A 22,568-nucleotide genomic window follows, 5' to 3' on the forward strand; every position below is an offset into this window, starting at 1 on the left:
ATATTTATTGATTTTTTTATTATATTTATTAATCAGTTGTAATATATAATTATTATAAAATTTAATTTCTTAAATATAATTTTTAATTAATTTAATCTTTTAAATTTAAATAATAAAAAATTATTAATTATTAAAAAATATTAATTTATTAATTTTTTTATATTTTTTAAACAGTTGTAATATATAATTATTATAAAATTTAATTTTTTAAATAAAATTTTTAATTAATTTAATTACTAAATATAATTATCATCCATTATCATATTCTCTAATTGTCAATTTGGAAATATTAATAATAATAAAATCAAGGCCCATATTTATTTTAAAAGAAAATTAAAATCGTTTAGTGGAATATTTTTAAGCACATTTATTATTATTATTATTATTATTATTATTATTATTATTATTATTGTTATAAACAAAGAATAACTTATTTTCCTTAAAAAAAATTATAACCATTAAGATCATTGATTTGTGAGCAATTATCAACTTATTTGACCAAAATTTATGGCTAACATTTTAGAATTTTAATATTTTAAATAATAACATTAAAATTATTTCAATTAAAGAATAACTTTTTTTAATTAATAATGGTTTAATGGCTTAATTAATTTTGATATGAATTTTCTCTGTCTCTACCTATAAATAATTAATACCTTCAGTCATTTGACACACACTAAACCTTTTTCTTCTCATTATGTTTTCTTTTTTATCTAATTACTTTTAATTTTTTTATTTACTCTATTAATTTTATTACTTTTTTCAAAAAAATATATAATTTAAAATTATTAATAACCACGTGTACTAGCATTGATAATTCCCTTGCTCTCACTATATGGTATGGTGTATGTATGGTTGTATATGAGTCAATTTAGATGGATTCATTTTATTTTGCCAAAATCAAATCGATAAAGTCAATTTTAATAGTATTCAAATTGAAACTAATAAATTAAAATTTAAAATTACATATGATTGATTTTTACATTAAACATGTCAGGTTCGATTTTCACGATTTTTATTTCTTTTAGCACTTTTTAAACTTTTATAATTAAACTCTTATCAAACCTTTTGCATATATATATATATATATATATATTTCTCATACATTAATTGAAAAATAAATATTAATTCAAAATATATTATTTTGTAAAAATAAATAAAAATAAAAAATAACCAAAGTCATTCACATGTTTCTTTAATATATGTATATAAATTGAAAATTTAGTTCATAATTACTTTCAAACTATAATCAAATATTCAATGTATAAAATCATTAATTTCGAGTTAAACTCATTCAGGTTTATCAAGATTGTCGATTTACTGATTACATTGTACACCTAAAGGCGTATGCTATCGTATTTTAGCTCTAAATACCTCTCTTGCGATAGGATAAAAAGCTAACAAATGAAAATTTTCTATTATAGTCAATTAAATAGATCCTTTTACGCCACACGAATTTTACATAAATATTCAAAACTTGTAAATACTTTAATACTACTTCCCTCCATATCATCTTAAGCCTCCCCTTTCCCTATTAACCTATTCACATTTTCATACTGAGACTCTTTATTCCCTGTGTTGTACATAATCAAACCATTTTAAACGGTCATCTCTCATTTTATCTTCAATATATGCTACTTACATTCTCTAACTTAATCGAAGTAAAATGTCCCTAAAATAAAAAAATCCAAACACCACAACTAAATAAACACTTTAAGCTTATGATGAAAAATTAGATTTATTCCATAATTACACAATGCATTGTACAATTCAATCATATAATGTAAAATTCAGCTTTTCCTTAATGCTCTCTCACGGCCATTCAAACCTAATACATCATGGTAAAAAACTCAAATCATTATTATCAGTGGCAGCAAAAGAGTGTTGACAACTGCTAAACAGATAAAGCCCATTCGCCTCCATCAAGAACAACATTTGCATACGCTAACAGAACCTAAGATAAAATCCATTGTAAGTAACAAAAACACTCAAATCCAATTCCTACTATGAACCTTCTCTCTCTTGTACTGAAAATAAGCTAATCCAACCAAATAATTTCAAATCCCAGTCTAGAATAAACAATGAAAACATGTGGAAATGTTAAAGAGCAACTCATACAGAGCAGTAAGTATGTATTATGCATGCATGGCATGACTATAGTCATAGCGATAACTAAACTGAATGTAGATTCATTAGGAGAAACAGAAAGCAATCTCTGAATAGCCAAATCAGATATGGGAGAAAGCTGGTGCATGTATAATAAGAGAGGGAGTCAAATAGGTAAGAATCACTTCCATCTCTTAAAGAGTTTGCCCTTGTGCTTTCCAAACATTCCATGCTTCCACCGCTTGCCAAACTTCCCATGCTTAAATTTTCCATGCTTGAACTTCCCACGACCAAGGCCATGCCCAAAACCATGATGTCCAAGCCCATGAGACAGGTGGTGAGCCCCGTAAGCAGCAGCCGCAGCAGCTGCACCCCCAGCTAACAGTGCCCCCATACCAGATCCATGCGATCCATGCCCTGTTATCATTACTAGTCAGCCACGATCATAATAGATGGAACAGACTAAGACAAATTGAGCAAATGGCCAAAACAACATTATAACTATTCCAAGCTTTAGAAGATTGACAACAGTTTTAGTGAACTCCAACAGGTCCAATGTGCAAGGCTTTGAAGCAGGAGGCAATACTTGTAACTCTCAAGTTTGTCACATTGTCACAAGTAGAACTATTTCAATTCCATATTGTCCAGTTAACTTCCAATTCTTAAACCCAAAGTATAGAGCAGCTACAACTACAAATCCCCAACCCTAATAGGTTAGCCACTGGTAACTGTTCAGCTGGCCCTCACTCGCATTAATCACAATGCTGATAATAGAAACACATCAACAAAGATGTTATACATGATGGTTCAAGCACAAACACCTAATTACTATTGAGGCACCATATTCACCAAAAGAACACGGTGATTTGCACAAGCAATTTCTTTCAAAGAGATGTTTAAGTGCAAGGAGAAGTCCTCGAGCTTTTCCCTCCATTTAGCATAACAAAATGCGATGACCATACAGTTCTCCACTGGAAGAAAATCAATGCTAGAGAAATATCACTACCCTAGAACGCATTGCCAGTTGGAAGATAAAATAGAAAGCACACAGCAATACCTGAATGATGTGGAGCTGATGGACCAGGATAACCAGCCGGAGGGTAACCACCAGGAGGAGGATAACCTGCAGGTGGGTATCCTCCTGGAGGAGTATAACCAGCTGGTGGATATCCGCCCGAAGGAGGACATCCACCCGGAGGAGGATATCCAGCAGGAGGATAGCCCTGCTGGGGATATGGTTGAGGAGGATATCCGTGTGGAGGATATGATCCATGTGGGGAGTAGTAACCAGCAGCATATCCAGCAAGATGTGAAAGCAACCCTTTATCAGTAGAATCATTTTCATGTTTGTCCTTCCCACCTGCCATCTTTCTTCAACATAAATTTTAATGCTACAGAAATAGAAAACTATAACTCTTAGAAACCACTTAAAACAAAAGAATAGAATCAAAACGCATCAAGAAAAAAACCACAGAAGGAGAGGAAAAAAAAAATAGTAAGTTTCTTCACATAAGTGCTGGATGTCTTAAGACCAACAACTTCCTTATAAGCGTGAAAGGAGGAAAAGAAAGTGCCTGAAAGAGGACTCTATTATACTTTCTCTTGCTCAACTCAATATTTTCATAGAAAGATGCAGGTTATAAAAATTATAATAATAAAGATCACAAATCCCTGTCCCTTGTTGCAAAGTGTAGAGGCAGAACAGAAAGTGAGAAACTAATTGATAAGTGAAGTTCTTACCTACTGTTTCCATTAAATTAGTGCATTAAAATCATAATTTACAAAACAATTCCAGATCACAGTCTTTCTAGAAAGAGAGCCTAGAGGTCAAAATAGGGTCTGGATTTATTTCTTAATACTGCATGAAAACTTATTAGAAACATAATAAGCACAAGATTGCTCACAATAAACAGGATCTACTGATATACAAAAATACAGATACAACTGAAAGAACTCATAGGAGAAGCAATATATCTAATTCTAAAACCAAATATAAACTACTCTGACTTACATGTCTTAAAAACTATATCAATTCCATCCCCATGTTACAAAAACAAGAGTAAGGAGCTCAATACATGTTGTTCATAACATGTAAAAGACGAAAAAAGTTTCCTTGTTTGTACAGATCGGTATGCTACATACAAGGTGAATGGTGAAGAGCAGGAATTTTTTTTTTTTCGAAGTGCAGAGCAGAAATTAGCCACGGTAACCCTCTAATATACTTGTTATATAATGGTATATTTGGATTGATTCTGTGCAATATCCAAAAGACAAAAGCATGCATGTGAATGAGAAATTGCCATAGACGGTATTTTCTATATTTGTGCTAAGCTGAGCATTCAGATCAATTAAACACAATTCTCATCAAATTTTTGTTTAAGCCATGAACTTCAAACTTCTGAAAGGTCATATCTTTGTGTGGAGAGAAAATCAAATGCCCAGATGATAAGGAGACAAAACAAAAGAGAGAGAGAGGGAAAAAAAACCTTAAAACTGTGCTACATAATAATAATTACAAATTGTGCAAGTCACCATATAACATTAATAAAATACAATAAAAATTAATAAAACGATTTAAGGGATAGCATTTAACAGGTAAGGTCCTCAGGCCCATAATCACCACAAACAATATAACCATCAAATACAAGAGCCAGTTACATCAATGGATAAACAGGATAAAACAAAACAAAATCACCATATAACTAACTATTAGGCAAAGGGATAAAATTTGGATCAACCCCAAAAAAACAATATTCTACTAAGAATTATCCAAAGAACAAAAATTAGAAAGAAAAACAAAAAAAAAAAAAAGGAAAACTCAACAAACAAGTCAATTGTCGAGTAATCTTGAAAGAATCAACCTTGAATATATGATATTAAACTACAAGAACAAAACAAAAATAATTCACCAAAAAAAATGGAGAAAAAAAAGATATCTCAATAAACAGGAAGAGATTGAAAGATTGCATACCAGCTTTTGGTTTGAGATTGAAAGGTGAGCCCTTTTCTTTCTTCGGTGTGGTTTGGGATGATGAATTATGAGGGGCCAAGACCTTTTATTTTGGCGGTGCCGGGTATTAGCTTTGGGATTATATAGCGCAGCTGCACAGGACATAAACGAGGAATTTCTGTTTCTCGGTGCGTATGCGCGCGAATCTGATAGTATGCGTTGTTTAAACGAGCCGGTGTTTCGTTCATCTTTAATATATATATATATATATATATATATATATATATATATTGAAAGTTACTTTTTTTTTAATCTTATCTTTAATTTAAAAAATATTTATACTTTATTTAAATATATTTTTTATAAAATTAAATAACACATATTATCTTTTCTTTTTAAAAAATAAAATTTTATTGTTTCAAGAAAATAAAATTTTATTTTATTAATAATTAATTTAACAATTTTTAAATCAAATATTTAATTTTAATTTTATTAATTTCGTACAATACTAACATATTCATTAGATCTTTAATTTTTTTTTCCATTTTTAACTGTTTTTATTATTGTAATTAGCATCTCAATTTTAACAATTTAAATGATATTTTATTTATCAATTACTTATCAAAATTCAATTCCTTAATAATTAAATTTATTATATTGATTTTTTTAATTTAATAAAAATATAATTACTATTTTATTCTATTATCCTTGTACATATATCTCATAATATTTATATTTTTCAATGGTGGATCTATTATATAAAGTATGTAAAATTTTCTTTGAAATTTTAACGTAATAATTATATTTGGTGCTGTCACATGGTGCTTATTATATTGAGATTAATTGATCTATAATTAATAATTATTGTCATTTATATTATATATTTATTTCTTTTATTTTTAAACTATCCTTATTTGACAATTATTATCTTAATTTTTATAATTTAAATGATTATTTTACGTATTAATCGATTATTAAAATTCAAGTGCCTCAATAATTAAATTTATTATGTTATATTTTTAATTTATTAAAAATATAATTAATATTTTTCTCTAATGCTCATACATATATCTTATGATATTCACATATTTTTACCGTGAATTTATCTATCTATATTAAAATAGATAATTGTTTATTTTAAGCTATCACATAACACGTATCATTGATAGTACTTACTAAGATTAATTTCTTTATATTAGGTATTTAATTTTCCTTCTATTTTTTTTAACTATCTTTATTATTATCATTATTATTTCAATTTTCACAATTTAAATAATTATTTTATGTATTAATTAATTAACAAAACTAAAGACCATAATAATTAAATTTATTGTGTACTTTTTTAGTTTATTAAAGATATAATTAATATTGTTTATCTCATATAATATTTATATATTTTTATCATGATTATTTTTTTTCACAATTTTACTTATATAAGATTAATAAATATATCTTTATTAATATACTTAATCATATTTTATAGAATTAATTTAGGAGGGATTAATAATTTAATTTAAAATAAGATAATTAAATAAAATTGAAATTAAATTTTGCAATTTATTAATTACTATAGTTAATAAAAATATTTCATTTAAAATATTCTTAATATATATAACGGCCTAAAATCAATATTCAAGAGTGGATGATATATTTTATTTGCAAATTTGCCATGGGATTGGAATAAATACCTTCATCCGATAGTTTATTCATTAAACAATAAAAACAACGAATTTCAGTTAATAAAATAAATAATAAGTAATTTTAAATTAATAGATTATTGAATACATTTAGACCCTATTTCATTCAATTATATGATAAAATTCATTACATTTGTAAATAAATTTATAATTTATTTATAAATAAATTTTTTATTTGATATATTTTATATTAAATATAAAATTCATTTCAAATGAAATGAATTATTTGAAATGAATTTTATATTTGAAATAAATAAAATAAAATAAAATGATGTATAATAAAAAGATAATTTTGTCATTTGAAATATATAATTTTAAGTTTAAAATTCATTTATAAATTTTATCAATTTTGATAGAATTTGATTTAGTTATAATAAATTTCATAGAATTGATAATTAAGAATTGTCAATAAATTTTCATTTAAATCAAATAATAAAATTTTAGATTTATAGATGAATTTCACAAAATTTTGTGAAATTCATTAATATTAAATATTACCTTAGAATAAAATTTATCACTCATAATTTATAAAGAATTTTACATACATGCAAGTACAATTAGCAATATTATCATCCCTCTTAACAATTTGGTATATTATGAGATTATTCATAATTTGGAAATAAAAGTTGATTCAGTTGCAATCAGCATTTTCATTAAGTTAAAAGTTAAAGTCTTACCAATTATCCCTCTAAGTAAGCGATTTGTAAACTTCACTATAATATCCCCTTAAACCCATATACTATCATCCCTAATAACAATTTGGTATTGTCTTGTTACCATTTGCCACTATTGCCCACAAACTTGCAACTCATCTCCATGAAATCTTGAAGTAGTAATTAACCAAAAATGGTGGCTCGGATTGTTAACAGTACTATTAAACCAACTTTTCCTGGTTATTTCTTTACATTTTCCTACACAGATGGCGTCACGATCCAACTTATGAGCCGGACCGACACTAGGACCTGGGCAGGTCTAAAGCCCCCGAGGCCCATAGTAAGCTTAACTATTCCTTAACCTAATTCTAAGGCTCATTTTAGGCCCAATTCAAGAATTCAACCGGACAAAGTCCGACCATAAATGTAGACCATACAACGAGGAGTTTTTGACTCGTCTGATCTATAAATACAATATATAACAATTTGGAAAGCTCAGCTCACCCTCTACATACTCATCATGTCATAAAATTTAATAGAAGCTCTGCTCCCTCATCCAATCCAGTTATGCATGTATTTAATGTTCTTACAAATTCAACAAAATATTATATTACAGTCTCCAAATTGATTAAAATACTCTTAAAGCATGCAGAGTCTAAAATTTAGCTAAATTGTACAAAATATATTAGATAGTACTAATTGACCTGCGAAGAAGATGAGCAGGTTAATCACAACAACTAATGCTTCTGTAGTCTGGAAAAATAAGGTGAACAGGAGTGAGCGTTCAACTCAGAGCGTAAAATACCAATTTTAACTACAATTTTTATAGCTACCTAGAGCTAATGCATCATAAGGAGTGGAATACAACACCATCAAAATTTTCATACACATCATATTATAATAGTAAATAGGTATTTTGGAGTACTCACACACCCAATAATGTTTAAAGAGTACATATATGGGAGCTGATCCCCTATACAGCTCTCTTAATCCAACCTCTGCCAGCGAGTGTCTCTTAAGCCAGACTTTCACTTGATAAACCAAATGCGGGGCCAGCGAGATCATCTCAAGCCTTGCCTACCCTGACTTATCCATAAAGGACCGAGTCCCAGCAAGTGTCTCTCAAGCGACATCCACCTGTCCTATCCGTATCCAATACCACACACCACACGCACGTCAACGCACGCACACTGCTCCAAATTACTATAAACAACATCCATGGCACTTCATCAATTAAGAATGCAATATAAAACGCGCCTAATGTTTAACTACATAGATACATATTTATAAGTGATGTATGGGCATGCCTGAACATATAATAATATTGAAATTATAATTAAAATTAATATTTTACTCACATACTTGAACCGAGTTCACTATGACGGCTGGATGGAGGAGGAAGGCCGTCTCGGCTCACCTGACAATTTCATTATAATTATTTAATACCATTGACTTAATACAAGCTTAAAAAGGATCAAAGACACCCTAAGTGGCTTAAAATGCACTTCTATATCCACAAGTCATACATCCACAACTCAATCACATCACATGGCCCCTCCTGGGCCCATCCAAACAGTCAACAATCACAATTTAAAAAATTATAATTAAGTTCTTACAATTAACCCTTTTGCAAAAACTGTCAAAATGAACTCTAAAAATTCTAAAATTTTGATCTGTGGTTCTTAGCAATATTATTAAGCTAATGCGAAAGGAATTATAATTTTTTTAACCTACTATGAATATTTTATAGATTTTTAATCGTAATCAAGCACTAGATAATTAAGAAAAAATAAGGTTCGGGTTTACCTATGCCAATTCCGACTTTGGGGACGCGTCCGGAATGTCTGAAAATGGTAGGGTAACCTATAATTTCGACCCAATTCTGAAAATTTTTATGTAACCTGTCTGCCGACCCGAAATTGCAGACACGAACAACTGTTGAATTTCTTCGAATTGAAAGTAGCTACGCGAAGCCCATAACACAGGGTTAGTATATAATTTTTACGGAATTTTCCAAACTCATTTAATGCTCGGAAAAACACTGTGAATTTTCACGAGACCCATCGGAAAACGGTGTTGGAAAAATTAAAAATGAGTATTGTCGTGAAGCTCTCACCGAGGGGAGCACTCCGATACTCTCGAATTTTTCGTGGGGTTCACAATTTACGAAAAATCTAGCCCAAAAGTCAAAATGGGCTAAAACTTCTGAAGCTTAATTTACACAAACTGGAAAATGATACCACGCAAAATTGGTATCTACACGATGCCCATAAAGAGAGGAGCGTTTTGATACCAAGAATGTCAAAAACAACGATCAGAGAAGAAAGTTATGGCAAAAAAAAGAAAAGGAAAGAAAATAAAGAAAAGGAAAAGAAAAGAGAGAGAGAGAGAGAGAAGTGAGAAGGGGGGGGAAGGGGAAGATGCACGAGCAATCAGCTTAAAATTGTCCTTTTTTTATATTTTTATTTTTAATTTATTTATTTTAATTATACCCATTTATTTTAAAATAAATTCAAATGAATCCTATAATATTAATAATATAATATTTTCTTTTTATTTTATTTATAATTTAAAAATTTGGGTTCTTTCAGATGGAGTGTTAAAATTTTTATATCATATATTGAAGGAGTCCAAATGCTGTTAAATTTTCATTATCTAATTGAAACATTCCAACTGCTAAACTATGAAACGCTAACTAAATGGTGATTCTTTTTATTTACTTTTCTTTAGGGCTGAAGTTTCTGAGAAAAAAATAATAGATTATTCAGTATTTCCGAAGCACATGTTCTCTCGTAATATAACTTCAGCACATCAGGAGTATATTATAATTTCACCTGGGAAAAATGATATAACACCAATAATGGCACACATTTCATCAAGTATGAGAATGCAAAAAGACAGGCCAGTTCTTTATGTTCAAATTGTTTCATAATTCCATAAACATACATAACAAGATACTATAGAGTAAGCCCTTGAAAATTGTATTGAATAAAAGAAAGAAAGAAAGAATACCTGACATATCTCTTTTGCTACAAGAAAAATACATTGATGAATATGAGCAAAAATCTCTCTATATTTCACAAATTTCATAAGCATGAGCTTGAATTATATAAAGAACTTTCAAACCTCCTACGCAAACTTGGAACACTTGCAATAGCAGAAAGCTTGTTATTATGTCCGCTTTTGGTACAACCTTCTGTAAATTTTAGCACCTTCAAATTCTGCATGGATTTCTCTTTCAGTCCTTATTCCCATTGGATTATTCAAAAGCCATCCATCATCGTCAATCAATTTGCTTGGATCAGTTTCATCAATGTGTTGAAGCACATGTGATTCTGCATCAAATTGATTCCTCATGTCAAGTGCCACCTCAAGCACATCAGACTGCACAAAAACCTGGTACATTCACAAAAAATAAGAAATACTGCTAGACAAGTATAAAGATTGCATACTTAAGCGAGTTTGTATGAGATTGATTTCAACAGTAAAATTTCCTTACTTTTAAATGATATAATATAAAAGCACAATCTATGCCAGATACCTAACGAAAATTCTAATAACTCCACAATCTTACTATGCAAGGAGATTAAGCTTAAAAGAAAAGAGAAGAGAAAAGTAACGGAGAAGAAAAAGAACACAGATTCATCTCACTGTGTCAAAGCAGATTACATATTCTTCAACAGGCATAAGATTTTGGTGTGGCAGAAGAATCAGATTGAATGTCAAGAGACACCCATAATTTTGTCTTCTCCTAGTTTAATTTTTAATCTATTTCTCATTCTGGCTTCTTTAGTGATCTGGTGTAGAACAGGGCACTTTTTTTTTTTCTTTCTTCCTTCTGTTCGTTTCTTTTTATTTTTCCTCATGCCAGACCTTTATTCCTCATTTACATATTAAAATTTGCATTAAGCTAAACATGTAATTCAAATACATCTTAATACTGATATGGCTACTTGCCTATTTCATTTATATTTCTAAATTTCCACCAACTCATTAATTCATCAAATTTATTCTTCAGAAAGATCAAATGTATCTTATGGTTAAACAACAATTATACATGAGTTGGCATTTGGGAATATTGTCAACAACTGCTGCCAAATTGTTCAAAGTCATTTCCAGCATATCATTTTGCAGCAGCAACAAACATTTAATTATTCTATGTCCTTAGCAGGACTGACTAACAAAGCATGTTCCTTACTGAAACCTCATCACTTCAGGTCTCTACTTTCCAGAACAATTCTTTGACTTTCATATCATCAAAGGAAATAATACTAAATAGTTTAGGCATTATCTGGAGATGGACTGTTTAAAAAATAACAGAGAATAAAGATACATATTTCCTACCTGGGCTCTAGATTCTAGAAGGATCACTAATAAGAAATACAAAGCCAAAGAGGAAAAACAAAGGTCAGCCTCCTTATCAAAATAATGAATGTTTAGAGCACAAACCTTTCCTCCAGGCAATAAATTGCTGATGATACAATCTACCAACAGCTTCTGCACGACCCTTCGCTTATGATGCCTTTTCTTGAAATGAGGGTCTGGACACTGCAAAAAATTATCGGGACAATAGGTGTTTGAGTCTAGAACATAGAACTAAAGATGTCATGTTGAATCCTATTGGATAATCCAGTAAAGCAATAGCACTTACCAAAATTGAAACAAACATCAAGGGTCCAGGGTACTCAAGAACCAATTGCCTGAAGGAAACTGTAGCATTTGCAAACAGGAAGTGTCTGTAACACAATTGAGTTATCCATTACTGAAACAGCCAATGAAATACATATTTTTTTTAAAATTCCTTAGCCAAAAAGACAATTTGTTTCAAGGCCTTACATGTTACCAAGAGCCAGCTCTTTTACCCAGAGTTCAGCACGCTTGACCAGCTGCATCAGGCAGGAAGCATTACAATATAATTAACAATGAAATCATGCTTTGAAGTAGAAGTAAAAGAGAACCAAGAAAATATAGATTCACTTAATTAGAAGAATTCTGGACAGAATTAGAAATAACCAAGGAATTCATTCCCATACTTTTTGCCGTATTTCAAGTCCCAAATAATTTGCTGAATCTGGATTCTTTTTTGCAAGCCATATGAGAAACCTTCCACTCCCTGAGAATTTTGCAAATTTGTTAGATAAATAGACACTTGAAAAGATGCACTTTCATTTCTTTCCTTACTATTATTAATAGTTGCAGTTGCAACCAGAAAATTAATTAAAAAGGTGATAGATTCACACTAACAAATTTTGAAAGGCAGAATTAACAATAGGAGCAAATGCTAGGAAAAATCTGCGCCACTGGAATAATTGACTGCATGATTTTCTTTTACTTCAGCACATAATTCAGGAACAGAATCATGTAGTAATAAAATTTTCAGGGCCACTAGCCAAAAATACCTTTCCTATCTGTATAACATATTCTAAATAATAAACCAAAGACCCTAGGCCTTAATCCTATATGATTTTGGATTTCTTCACCTTAAATTTTTAAGCTTTTAATTTGCTCCTCTAAATGCCAGAAGCTTAATATCCCCATCAAACTAAATTAATCCTCGTTAACTTATAAATACCAAAACAGTCAAAATGGAGAAGCAAGCAAAATATACGTAAAAGGAAGCACAAGGCGAAAAACGCTACCACTTCCAATATCCACCATGAGTGGTAATGTTGGGTTCCTGAAGACTTCCCTCCAATCAGGTATTCTTGCTGGCACCTGCCTACCAAAATTTTATCAAGAAAGCAACGCTTCTCCTTAAGTAAACGCAGCAACAACTAAAATCAGAGGATGCTTCTGTTATCACTCTAATCATAATTGAAAAAATAAAACATATTACCAGCATATTATATATCTAAACCCTAAAAAAAAAGTTTCATACTTACAGAAAACGAGGAACTCAGAGGGTTCACATGTTGCCTGATTCTAACATGACCCAGTTCCTAAATTGAAAAATAATAAAACAAAAAAAAAAGCTCAAAATTTCAGTCCCCAAAAGACCAAAGAAGGGGAAGGGGGAAATGCTCTAACATATACAAATATGAATTAATATGAAATGGTATTACTCTAGAAATTTTATCAGTGAGGTTTAGGTCAGCGTACTCCAAGGCCACCAGGTCTGGGCTTCTCAGTTCTTTGACATCGACACATGCATCGACTGTGCAACTATAACAACAATTTCGATGATAATGAGACTTTGCAGACCTCGTAATGGAAGATGAAAATGGTGATTTTAGTATTAGAGAGCAAAGAGCTTGCTTTGGAGCCATGGGCAGTGGATTGGCAGCAACAGCATGGCAGAAGCAGAACTGTGGAGAAGCCATTTACAGGATTAAGCACCGTCATTCGGCTGCCCACTTTATCGTTTCGGGCCTATTTGTTGGGCCAAGAGGGTACATTCTCAATGTGGCCATCCAATGAACAGTTGCTAGAAATGCCCGCCTTCAACATTGGAATGTTGTGAAAGGTTAAGGTCTAAAATAAGGCCCATCAGCCATTACATAGCCCACTCGCTATTGAAGAAGGTAGGATATTACTGGTGGCGAGAGTGTGCACATCATGTGCAAGATTGCCACTTTCTTGCAGCATCATCACCCACCTCAACTGTCAAAAGCAACAGTTGAGGTTGAGTTTTATGGGTATGGCTCTTGCCTTGTCTCCATACCATTTCAATGTCCGCTACTCCTCCTCGTCCTTCCCTTCTGCCCCTACGGGCCACCCCATTTCGACCACCGTCCGCCCTGCTGTCATTCTTCCGGTTACTCTCCTTTCCTCTCTCTCTTTAAACCTGTAGGCTGTAGTATCTGTTGGTGCTGTTTTTATTGTATTATTTACAAGTGATAGTGGTCTAAGGAATATTTGATTGTTTCAGGGTTTAGGGAACAACACAGGGGACTATCAGAAGTTGAAGGTAACACTGAATGAGTATGGGGTACCCTCAGTTGTTGCTAAAGTGTCAAGATTTGATTGGTTTAGGAATGCTGCCGGTTTAGTAGATCCTAACTACTGGCGTGGCACTCTCCGGCCTCGGCCTGTTCTTGATTGGTAACTGAATTGCTACTCTTCAGTTTTTTGGGCAATGTAAATTGCTTTTCTAAACCCTTTATTGGTTATGTGTTGTTTATGATATCTAAGAGAGCAAGTTATTTCAAGGTATTTGAAGAGGATTGATGAGGCTGTCCGTGAGGCAAAGGTGCTGGCGGAAGGTGTCTGTCTTTGCGTTTTACTTCTGATTTAGCTCTCATTTGATGCTTATGTTTAAGTATATGACTTGCTATAATTTTACTTAGTTGATTAATCCGACCTCATCTATACTATAAGAAGTCACAACTGGCTTGCTTGTTTTTAAGATGTTGACAAGGTTAAATGTAATTTCTTGCAATTTTTGCTTTGCCTGTAACTTATGGGGCTGCTTTTACGGCTCCTTCTATTTTGGCCTTCTTGTGAGAGAACAGAAAGTTATCCTGTGAACATATTGCTTTTGTTCAAATGTACAACGTAAAGCTTCAAAAGCTAACATTCGCAATAATACCTTCCTTGTCTTGAACTATAACGGCCTCGATCAAACTGTATAATTAGGCATGCCGTGTGTGGAAATTGCCCAAGTTTTATGAACTTATAGAGGATCTTAAGAACCATCATAAAACATTACCCAACCTAGTGTTTCTTTCTTGAACTTTTGCACAAGTGAACAATCATATTTGATCATTTTCTTTTGCTTACTTCTCTCCTAACCCTTCCATCCTTTTTCATGGTCAGCTTTAATTCTCTATCAAACACATAAGTATCTGCTTTAAACTGCCTTATGCCAAATGTAAGCTTTATCTAAAACGCTTCAAAACATCTTATTTTAGGTGGGACTTTATCCTTGATTGGTCACTCGGCAGGAGGATGGCTTGCACGTGTTTACATGGAAGAATTTGGGTTGTCTGATGTCTCCTTGCTGTTGACCCTCGGTACTCCCCACTTGTAGGTCATCACTCTCATATTTCGTATTCTTTCTAACAATTCTTGAATCACATCTTCTATTTCTTGTTAAATTTTTTACTGCTTTGTTGAGATATATGCTAACAACTTAAATAATACTACTTGTGTGAACTCAATTTCAATTTTATCATGAGATAATGACCAGTCCACCTGTTTAATTTTATTCAGGCCACCTCCAAAAGGAGTTCCAGGGGTTATTGATCAAACTAGAGGTCTCCTTGATTATGTTGAAAAACATTGTGCAAAAGCTATTTATACTCCTCATTTGAAATATGTATGTATTGCTGGGAGGTAAACCCAAATTCAGATACCTGTTCTATATCTTTTGGAATTGCTTATTTATCTTGACTTAAACTACACATGAATTCTTCTTGAATTGGTTCTCTACTTCTCTTATAAAATTATTCTTTCCAAACTTTTTGGGACCTTGGCTGAAAAGATACCAGTTTATAATATAATATGGGGATATCTTATTGTGTCCAAAGGTTATTGCACATTGCTGCGTACTATGAGACAATAAGATGCTAAAGTACGTTTCTGTTTGTTTGATTGGCCTTTTTCCAATGGAGTACTTGAGATTTATAGCTGGTTCATGAGATTGGATATGTCACAACTAATATTACCAGTTATTTTGTCTTGTGGGAATACATTGGTTGAAGGAATCACAGTTAACCAGTTACACATTAATATTATGTGGAATGACAACTGAAATAGAAATTTAGAACAACTTACTTGCATAGGTGACACAGAACAAAGAAAAATATAACTGTATGCAGCATGGTTTAGCTAGGTTTTTAGCTTATGCCAGTCGATGTAAAATTTGACAGGTAACAGACATTATACTGATTGCAAAAGATTATGAACTAATAAAACAGGGTTAACATCTGTCAAACAATTCAAACTTCAGTTCCTGTAAAAGTTGCGTCACAATAAATCATTACACCCTGAAAATATAAAGCTTATAATTTCTATAGCCACCATAAACTGCAGGTATATTCAGGGGGCTCGCTTTGTTGGGAACTCAAATGCTGAAGTCAATTCTGTGGTTGCCATGGGCAGTGATCAACCAAATGCGGAGGCTGTTCTTATGAATGACACCAGCACTTCTGCGTCTATAGCAATTAACTTTCGTGCCCGTTTTATTGGGCAAGGGTATAAGCAGGTAATCATTGCATTGATGTCTCATCAATAAGTCCTTTAGCTAAAGCTGACAGAATGAAATCTGAGAACTACATCTTCTATGTAGAGTGATTTCCCATTTGTTTATGTAGGCGAGGAGCCGCCTTGTGACTCTGTAAAGCTGATAATCAAATTCTGCATTGTGTAGGTATGTGGACAGGCAGATGTATGGGGCGATGGAGTGGTGCCAGAGGCATCAGCCCATCTTGAGGGTGCACTCAACATTAGCTTGGATGGAGTGTACCACTCACCAGTTGGTTCAGATGATGAGCTGAGACCATGGTATGGTTCTCCTGCTGTTGTGGATCAATGGATATACCATCTCCTCAACTAAAGTAGTTGAACATACTAGAATGGGAAGATTGGTAAATTCATCAGCAAGCATGTTGCATACAAGTTCATTTGATTTCTTGTCAACTGAAACAATATATTAGAGCGTCCCTCAATCCCACCCCTTTAGATGCTTGGTACTTTGCATCAATGTAATTCTTTCATGGATTCTCCATTTAGGATGCTGATTTATCTTCACTTAAAACCAGTAGGGAATGTTTTATCTTTCTCATGATAAGTTCCGGTAATTTCAGCCCATGCATAGCTCACTTGTCGACTACCGACCTAAGTTTGACATTCCTGAACCTTGGTAGTGAACGAAATTCGATCACCTCTAGAAACCGGTACAGTTCTTCCAATAGCTTCTTTGGCCCGGTTTGAGCTTGAAGTTGGAAGCTTAAAATGCGCTTCTTAAAAAATATCAAAAATATGTGTAATTATTTTAAAATTTCATAACTAAAATATGTCATACTTAATTTTAAATTAATTTTTATATTAATTTTTAATATAAAGGAGATATTTTCTCAAGGTTCAATATCAATGTCAAACGCAGATTTGCACACCCATCCAATATTTAGATTTTAGACCCTATGGCTTGTCTTATTTTCAGTAAAATGTTGCTCCACTCAACCAGGCCAAGACACAATATTTTAATGCTTGACAAATATTGCTCTCGTATAGAGGAAAGGAACATAATTACAAACTGTTAGCACGCACCATTTCATGCCACAGTCCCCACTAACTAGAGAAAAATAAACGTTAAGGGCTCGATACAGGGTAAACAACTTTCCATGAGCCAAAATCCACACTCTAAAGCATGGCTACTATATACAAAATCTTCCATGCACTTCCCCGGGCTCAATAAAAATGTCTACCATTTGAGGGGGGAAGGTCAGTAGGCATTTACCTAATCACAGATCATCAATCAGATTATCTGCCAATGAAAGATCATAATGAATTGATATCAGAAAACAGGTTAAAATGCAAGTCCTTTTTTCCTAGCCAATTTTAAAATATGTCCAGCTAACGACTTGTTCCAGTTGCAATACAATCCATAAAAGCCTGGCCAGGCTCTAAAACAACAGGAAACCATCAACATTACAGCACATAGATTCAAGATTAGTAGTCTAGAGCCGGCTCCACGAAGAGTCAAGCCATAAATTAAACACCCAACAATGACATTTAACCAGTCTTCACAAAATGGCGTGATAGCAACTTTCCAATCTCCAGGAATCCAACTTTCTCTTTTCCATCAAAAATGATCTTCAGCTTCTCATCACAAAAGATCTCCTTCTTATCAGCAGGGTTCTGCAGGTAAAAGCATCCCCCATATTTCAATAAATGGCATTTATATCTACATTTATCAATTAAACCTCCCCAGTCTAGTCACTACACAAATTTGATAACTAAAAAGATCCATGGGTACAACTGAACAATGAATGCAATTTAAACTTATAAATAACTAAATGCACAAGCCTGCTTAGCCCATGTTGAAAATTCAATCATGCAACACATAAAGCAGCTATACATACAACAGTCCATGCTCATCAATCGATCTTATTGAGGTCAAATTCCTATTGTACAATTTAATGGGCTCTAATTACAATAAGCTCGACAATCCATCTGTTTGAGGTCAAATTATTGTGTTACAAATAACTGGCAATGGATAAAACAGTAAGAGCAAGAGATAATAAAATAGAAGACCCTAAACACCATTGGCCCAATTCTTACCCACAAATTGAAACACCATTCTCTCAATTCTTACCCACAAATTTGAAATTTCCCCGCCTCTAGCTTTTGAGAAAGCTTGAAATATAAGTTTACTATAAACAAAATTCAAACACAGCAAGAAAGAAGTAACTGCTGAAATAAATTTATCTTCAAATTGTTTATCTTTTCCTCACTCTCCGTCCACTCCCCACACACCCCCCCCCCCCAACTAAAAAATAATAATAATAAAAATAAAATAAATAAAATTGTTTATCTTTTCTTCACTTTCCCACCCCGCCCCCCCCCCCCCCAACTAAAAAATAATAATAATAAAAATAAAATAAATAAAATTGTTTATCTTTTCTTCACTTTCCCCCCCCCCCCCCCCCCCCCCCCCCAAAAAAAAAAAAAAGAATTAAATAAAAATAAAACCCTCTTTTCTAGTCGCAAACAGAAAATATGAATTCTAAAAGGATTTGAGATATTGATTTCAGCTTCTTTTCAATTTTGTTCAATCATTCATTTTTTCGACAGAATATTTTAATCATCATATCTTTTCAAATTTGTAATTGAACAGGTAAGTATCACCAAAGACTGAAAATTTGATATTTGTAATGATTAAGAAATCAAGAGCAAAAAATACATGACAGAAGAATTTTAAGCTTCAGAAACTGGGGTTTAACAACTATTATAACTAGAAAACCGAAATTCCCAAATGAGGAAAAAAAATAGACTTGAAACCAAAATTTGAGCTAGGGTTTGCAGATGGTAACAAACAAGAGGGAAAAAAAAGGCTAGGGTCTAACGAGCACATTAACATGCATAGATGCTAAAACCCTAATGGGTAAAACAATGCAAGGGTTTAACAAAAAAATAAACATAAAAAACTGAGAGAATGAGACTAAGCGAAAGACCTGCAAGTTGTGCTGCTTGATATAAGACCAGATATTCTTCACCGCATCACTGCGAGAAGATTCAGGAACACCGAGAAAGTCGCGAAGAGCGGGGGATACGGGGGTGACTTTCAGTATGCCAGAAGGCTTAAGAGGCTTTGTCGGATTTGGCTTCTGTTTCCGTGCTGCTGCCTTTGTGGCTTTGGATTTTGACGCAGCGGTGGTTGTTGTAGAGGCAGCGGATTTCGTTGGGGCTAAGAGGGCTCTGCAGCCCTTGAAAACCCTAGATGCTGCAAAAGACATTGTGCGTTTTGCTTTGCTCTAACTCTCTGTCTCTCTCGTGGCTTAACACTGCAACAGAGCGAAATGAAGAGTTGGAACTTGAATGCTATGGTTCGGCTTCCGGTTCTGTGTCTCATTCTCACCTATAGTAACACGGAAATTCCGTGCAACTACCTAATTTGATTTCAAGTCCTCAAAACAATCTCCATCAAGCCCGCTAGCATTTAAAACAGGGCGGTGCACGAATTTGGTTCCGGACCCGTTTGGAAATCGCAACTAAATTGAATTTTTAGTAATTTAGAATGATTTTGATTTTTTCTTTTACTATTTATGTTTTCAAATTAATTGTATTGTACAATATATTATCTAATATATTTTTTAACTTTTTATTAATTATATATATATATATATATATATATATATATATATATATATATGAATCAAACATACTGTATAATAATATTAATACATTTACAATGAATAACTATAATGTATTTTTCGTTGAACTTATTAAAAAAAATGTTGAAACAAATATAATATTATATTATTATATTGTTCATGATCATATTATAATCTAATTGGTTGGAGTTAGTTTTGATTTAGCATAAGTTTAGCAAAGTTTTAATTTAATTCTTACTGAATAGCTAAAATTGAACTAAAATAAATTTAGCCTGATATAATTTTGAACTATTTAATATGATTCTTTAATTTGATTTAGTACTCGAAAAATCATAAACATCCCTAATTTTAGATATGAAAAATTAAATGACTTCCATGTCATTTTATGGCATATCAGTGCAATGATATGAAGTTTGACATTTTAATAATAAATATCTGTTTAAAATTAGTATTGGAATTATTGTTAAAAAAAGAAAATTCTTAAATATATTAGTTAAAAGTCATTAACATTACTTTTAAATTAAATTAAATTTATTAAATTATTAAATTTTCAAAATATAAATTATTAATAAATAAATAAATAAATTATTAATTAAAATATATAAAATTAAATAAATTTAAATATTTTTTTTGAAAAATAATAATAAAATTTGAGATGAATTTGAGTAATTAAAATTAAATTTTAATTGATTTTGAAGTCGGTTTGAATTTTGATAATATTATTGGATTCGAATTGAGTAATTTTTATAAGTACATTACTTATCGCTATTCCTATTGATTTTGAATTTGTATTTATTTGTATTAATTAATCATATTCAAAATTTATATATTAAAAATATTATTTATTATTTTATGGTTAAATATGAAAAGATGTCACTTATTATCAGTAAATTTGTGGATACATATTTATGTCATACGTTTATTAATATATATTTATATTTATAATTTTAAAATAAATTACTTTTAATTATATTTTAGTTCTTCATCTTAAATATTTTTTTTTATTTTTTACATTTTTAACTAAAACAATGTTATTGTTTTTTATATTTTAATGTTTTAAAAATGTATATATTAAACCAAAAAACTGTTGGTTGCTAACATTATTTCAAAAATATGAAATTACAAATTTAAATAATAATGAAAATAAAAGTTATATATATATTATCTAAAATAAAAAATTCAAGTTTAATATATAATATTTTAACATAAAGGCTAAAACATAGTGAAATTAAAAAAAAAAAAGATAATTTTTATGTATTTTAAAAAAATTTTTAAGCTAATACCTTAAAAGAATAATAAAATTACTTATATTTCATATAGTATTTCTTATTTTTAGTCACTCTAATAAAATTTATTATAACAAATAAATCACATAATAGATTTAAAAAAAATTCATAATAAATTATTTATTAAAAAAGAATTCAATTTAATTCCCTAATTTTTTTATTTTTTAAGTTAAAAAGAATTATTTTTTTATTTTACATATAAAAACTAATAAAAAAATCAATTAAATTAAAATTTTTATAAAATTTTAATTTTAAATAGATAACTAATAATTAATATAGATACATACAAATAACCGTTGTTTAATCAGGACCCACAGACATTTATTAAAAATCTTCTAAAAAATGTTGGTAGGGGAAAATCATTTGCCAATATTAGGAGGCTTCTTCCTTTTTTTTTATATATTTTTTTTACGATAAAAATAAATATTTTTTTTATTTGATTTGAAAATATAGGAGATATTAATTGTCTCTAGACATGCAATATAATTCAAATTAATTGGCCAAATTGATTAAATTCTGATTTAATTAGAATTAATTTTAATTAAATTAAATTAAAATTGAATTGAATTGATTTTAATTAGTTTGATTCAATTTTAGATTAAAATTTAAATGTTTATTTTTTAATAAAAAATTAAAATGGTTGATCATCAAATTTGATATAATCGGTGTCGTGGGGAACCTTTGATTCGGTCCGGATTTCTGATTTTACGACCAAAATCATCTATCCAATAAATTGAATCGTATCTATTGGGTCTGAGTCAGTTTCGAGCAAAACTGTTGATTCTCGTGTCTCTTTTGTTTCAATTTGGGTCTTAATTTTAGTTTTAGTTTTAATTTAATTGGTTTTGACCTTGATTCAGTCCAATTTTAATGTCATTCAATGTTTTTATTTCAATTTTTTTTATTTCTTAAATAAAAATATGATTTTAATTCTGAATTAAACCAAATAAAATAGGTTCATCGTGATACGATTTAAAAAAGAGAAAAATTCAATACAAGGCATTATTGATTTCAAATTAAATTGATATGATTTGGTGCTCGAACCGGATCGGGCTGGTTTTCTCTTTCTCGTCCGCAGGCAGGCCGCAGGCCTCGCTCCC

The 22,568-nt window shown here is 31.0% G+C and overlaps 4 protein-coding genes and 1 long non-coding RNA gene across 7 annotated transcripts; 1 reads left to right on the forward strand and 4 right to left on the reverse strand.

Moving 5' to 3' along the window:
* Window positions 1-1,976: 1,976 nt before the first annotated feature.
* On the reverse strand, window positions 1,977-5,256 carry LOC110652827 (glycine-rich protein A3). Of its 2 annotated transcripts, XM_058144384.1 has the most exons (4): window positions 5,078-5,256; window positions 3,602-3,680; window positions 3,164-3,496; window positions 1,977-2,523 (listed from the first exon to the last, which is right to left on the reverse strand). In XM_058144384.1, exons 3-4 carry the CDS (start codon window positions 3,471-3,473, stop codon window positions 2,288-2,290), a joined length of 546 nt encoding a protein of 181 aa, XP_058000367.1. In that variant the 5' UTR covers window positions 3,474-3,496; window positions 3,602-3,680; window positions 5,078-5,256; the 3' UTR covers window positions 1,977-2,287. The 2 variants fall into 2 exon arrangements, with proteins under 2 accessions (XP_058000367.1, XP_021664130.1); XM_021808438.2 differs by lacking the exon at window positions 3,602-3,680 and having other exon boundaries at window positions 3,164-3,497; window positions 5,078-5,237.
* Window positions 5,257-7,404: 2,148 nt separating this feature from the next.
* Window positions 7,405-9,789, reverse strand: LOC110650968 (uncharacterized). Its single transcript, XR_002494072.2, has 3 exons — window positions 9,523-9,789; window positions 9,213-9,369; window positions 7,405-8,823 (listed from the first exon to the last, which is right to left on the reverse strand). It is a non-coding gene; the product is annotated as an uncharacterized LOC110650968 (long non-coding RNA).
* A 505-nt stretch (window positions 9,790-10,294) lies between these two features.
* Window positions 10,295-13,745, reverse strand: LOC110651111 (uncharacterized). Of its 2 annotated transcripts, none has more exons than XM_058144385.1 (8): window positions 13,469-13,745; window positions 13,289-13,345; window positions 13,046-13,121; window positions 12,440-12,519; window positions 12,243-12,292; window positions 12,058-12,142; window positions 11,856-11,954; window positions 10,295-10,802 (listed from the first exon to the last, which is right to left on the reverse strand). In XM_058144385.1, exons 1-8 carry the CDS (start codon window positions 13,724-13,726, stop codon window positions 10,578-10,580), a joined length of 930 nt encoding a protein of 309 aa, XP_058000368.1. In that variant the 5' UTR covers window positions 13,727-13,745; the 3' UTR covers window positions 10,295-10,577. The 2 variants fall into 2 exon arrangements, with proteins under 2 accessions (XP_058000368.1, XP_058000369.1); XM_058144386.1 differs by having other exon boundaries at window positions 13,506-13,704.
* A 210-nt stretch (window positions 13,746-13,955) lies between these two features.
* Window positions 13,956-17,130, forward strand: LOC110651124 (uncharacterized). The gene is made up of 7 exons (XM_021806343.2): window positions 13,956-14,160; window positions 14,275-14,447; window positions 14,556-14,608; window positions 15,257-15,371; window positions 15,558-15,680; window positions 16,380-16,551; window positions 16,717-17,130. The coding sequence occupies exons 1-7, from the start codon at window positions 14,038-14,040 to the stop codon at window positions 16,900-16,902; spliced, it is 945 nt and encodes a 314-aa protein (XP_021662035.2). The 5' UTR covers window positions 13,956-14,037; the 3' UTR covers window positions 16,903-17,130.
* A 744-nt stretch (window positions 17,131-17,874) lies between these two features.
* Window positions 17,875-19,943, reverse strand: LOC110651141 (protein TRI1). The gene is made up of 2 exons (XM_021806376.2): window positions 19,523-19,943; window positions 17,875-18,206 (listed from the first exon to the last, which is right to left on the reverse strand). Exons 1-2 carry the CDS (start codon window positions 19,802-19,804, stop codon window positions 18,081-18,083), a joined length of 408 nt encoding a protein of 135 aa, XP_021662068.2. The 5' UTR covers window positions 19,805-19,943; the 3' UTR covers window positions 17,875-18,080.
* Between the last annotated feature and the right edge of the window lie 2,625 nt (window positions 19,944-22,568).

Source organism: Hevea brasiliensis, chromosome 3, assembly GCF_030052815.1.
Source record: "Hevea brasiliensis isolate MT/VB/25A 57/8 chromosome 3, ASM3005281v1, whole genome shotgun sequence".
Classification (NCBI taxonomy): Eukaryota; Viridiplantae; Streptophyta; class Magnoliopsida; order Malpighiales; family Euphorbiaceae; genus Hevea; species Hevea brasiliensis.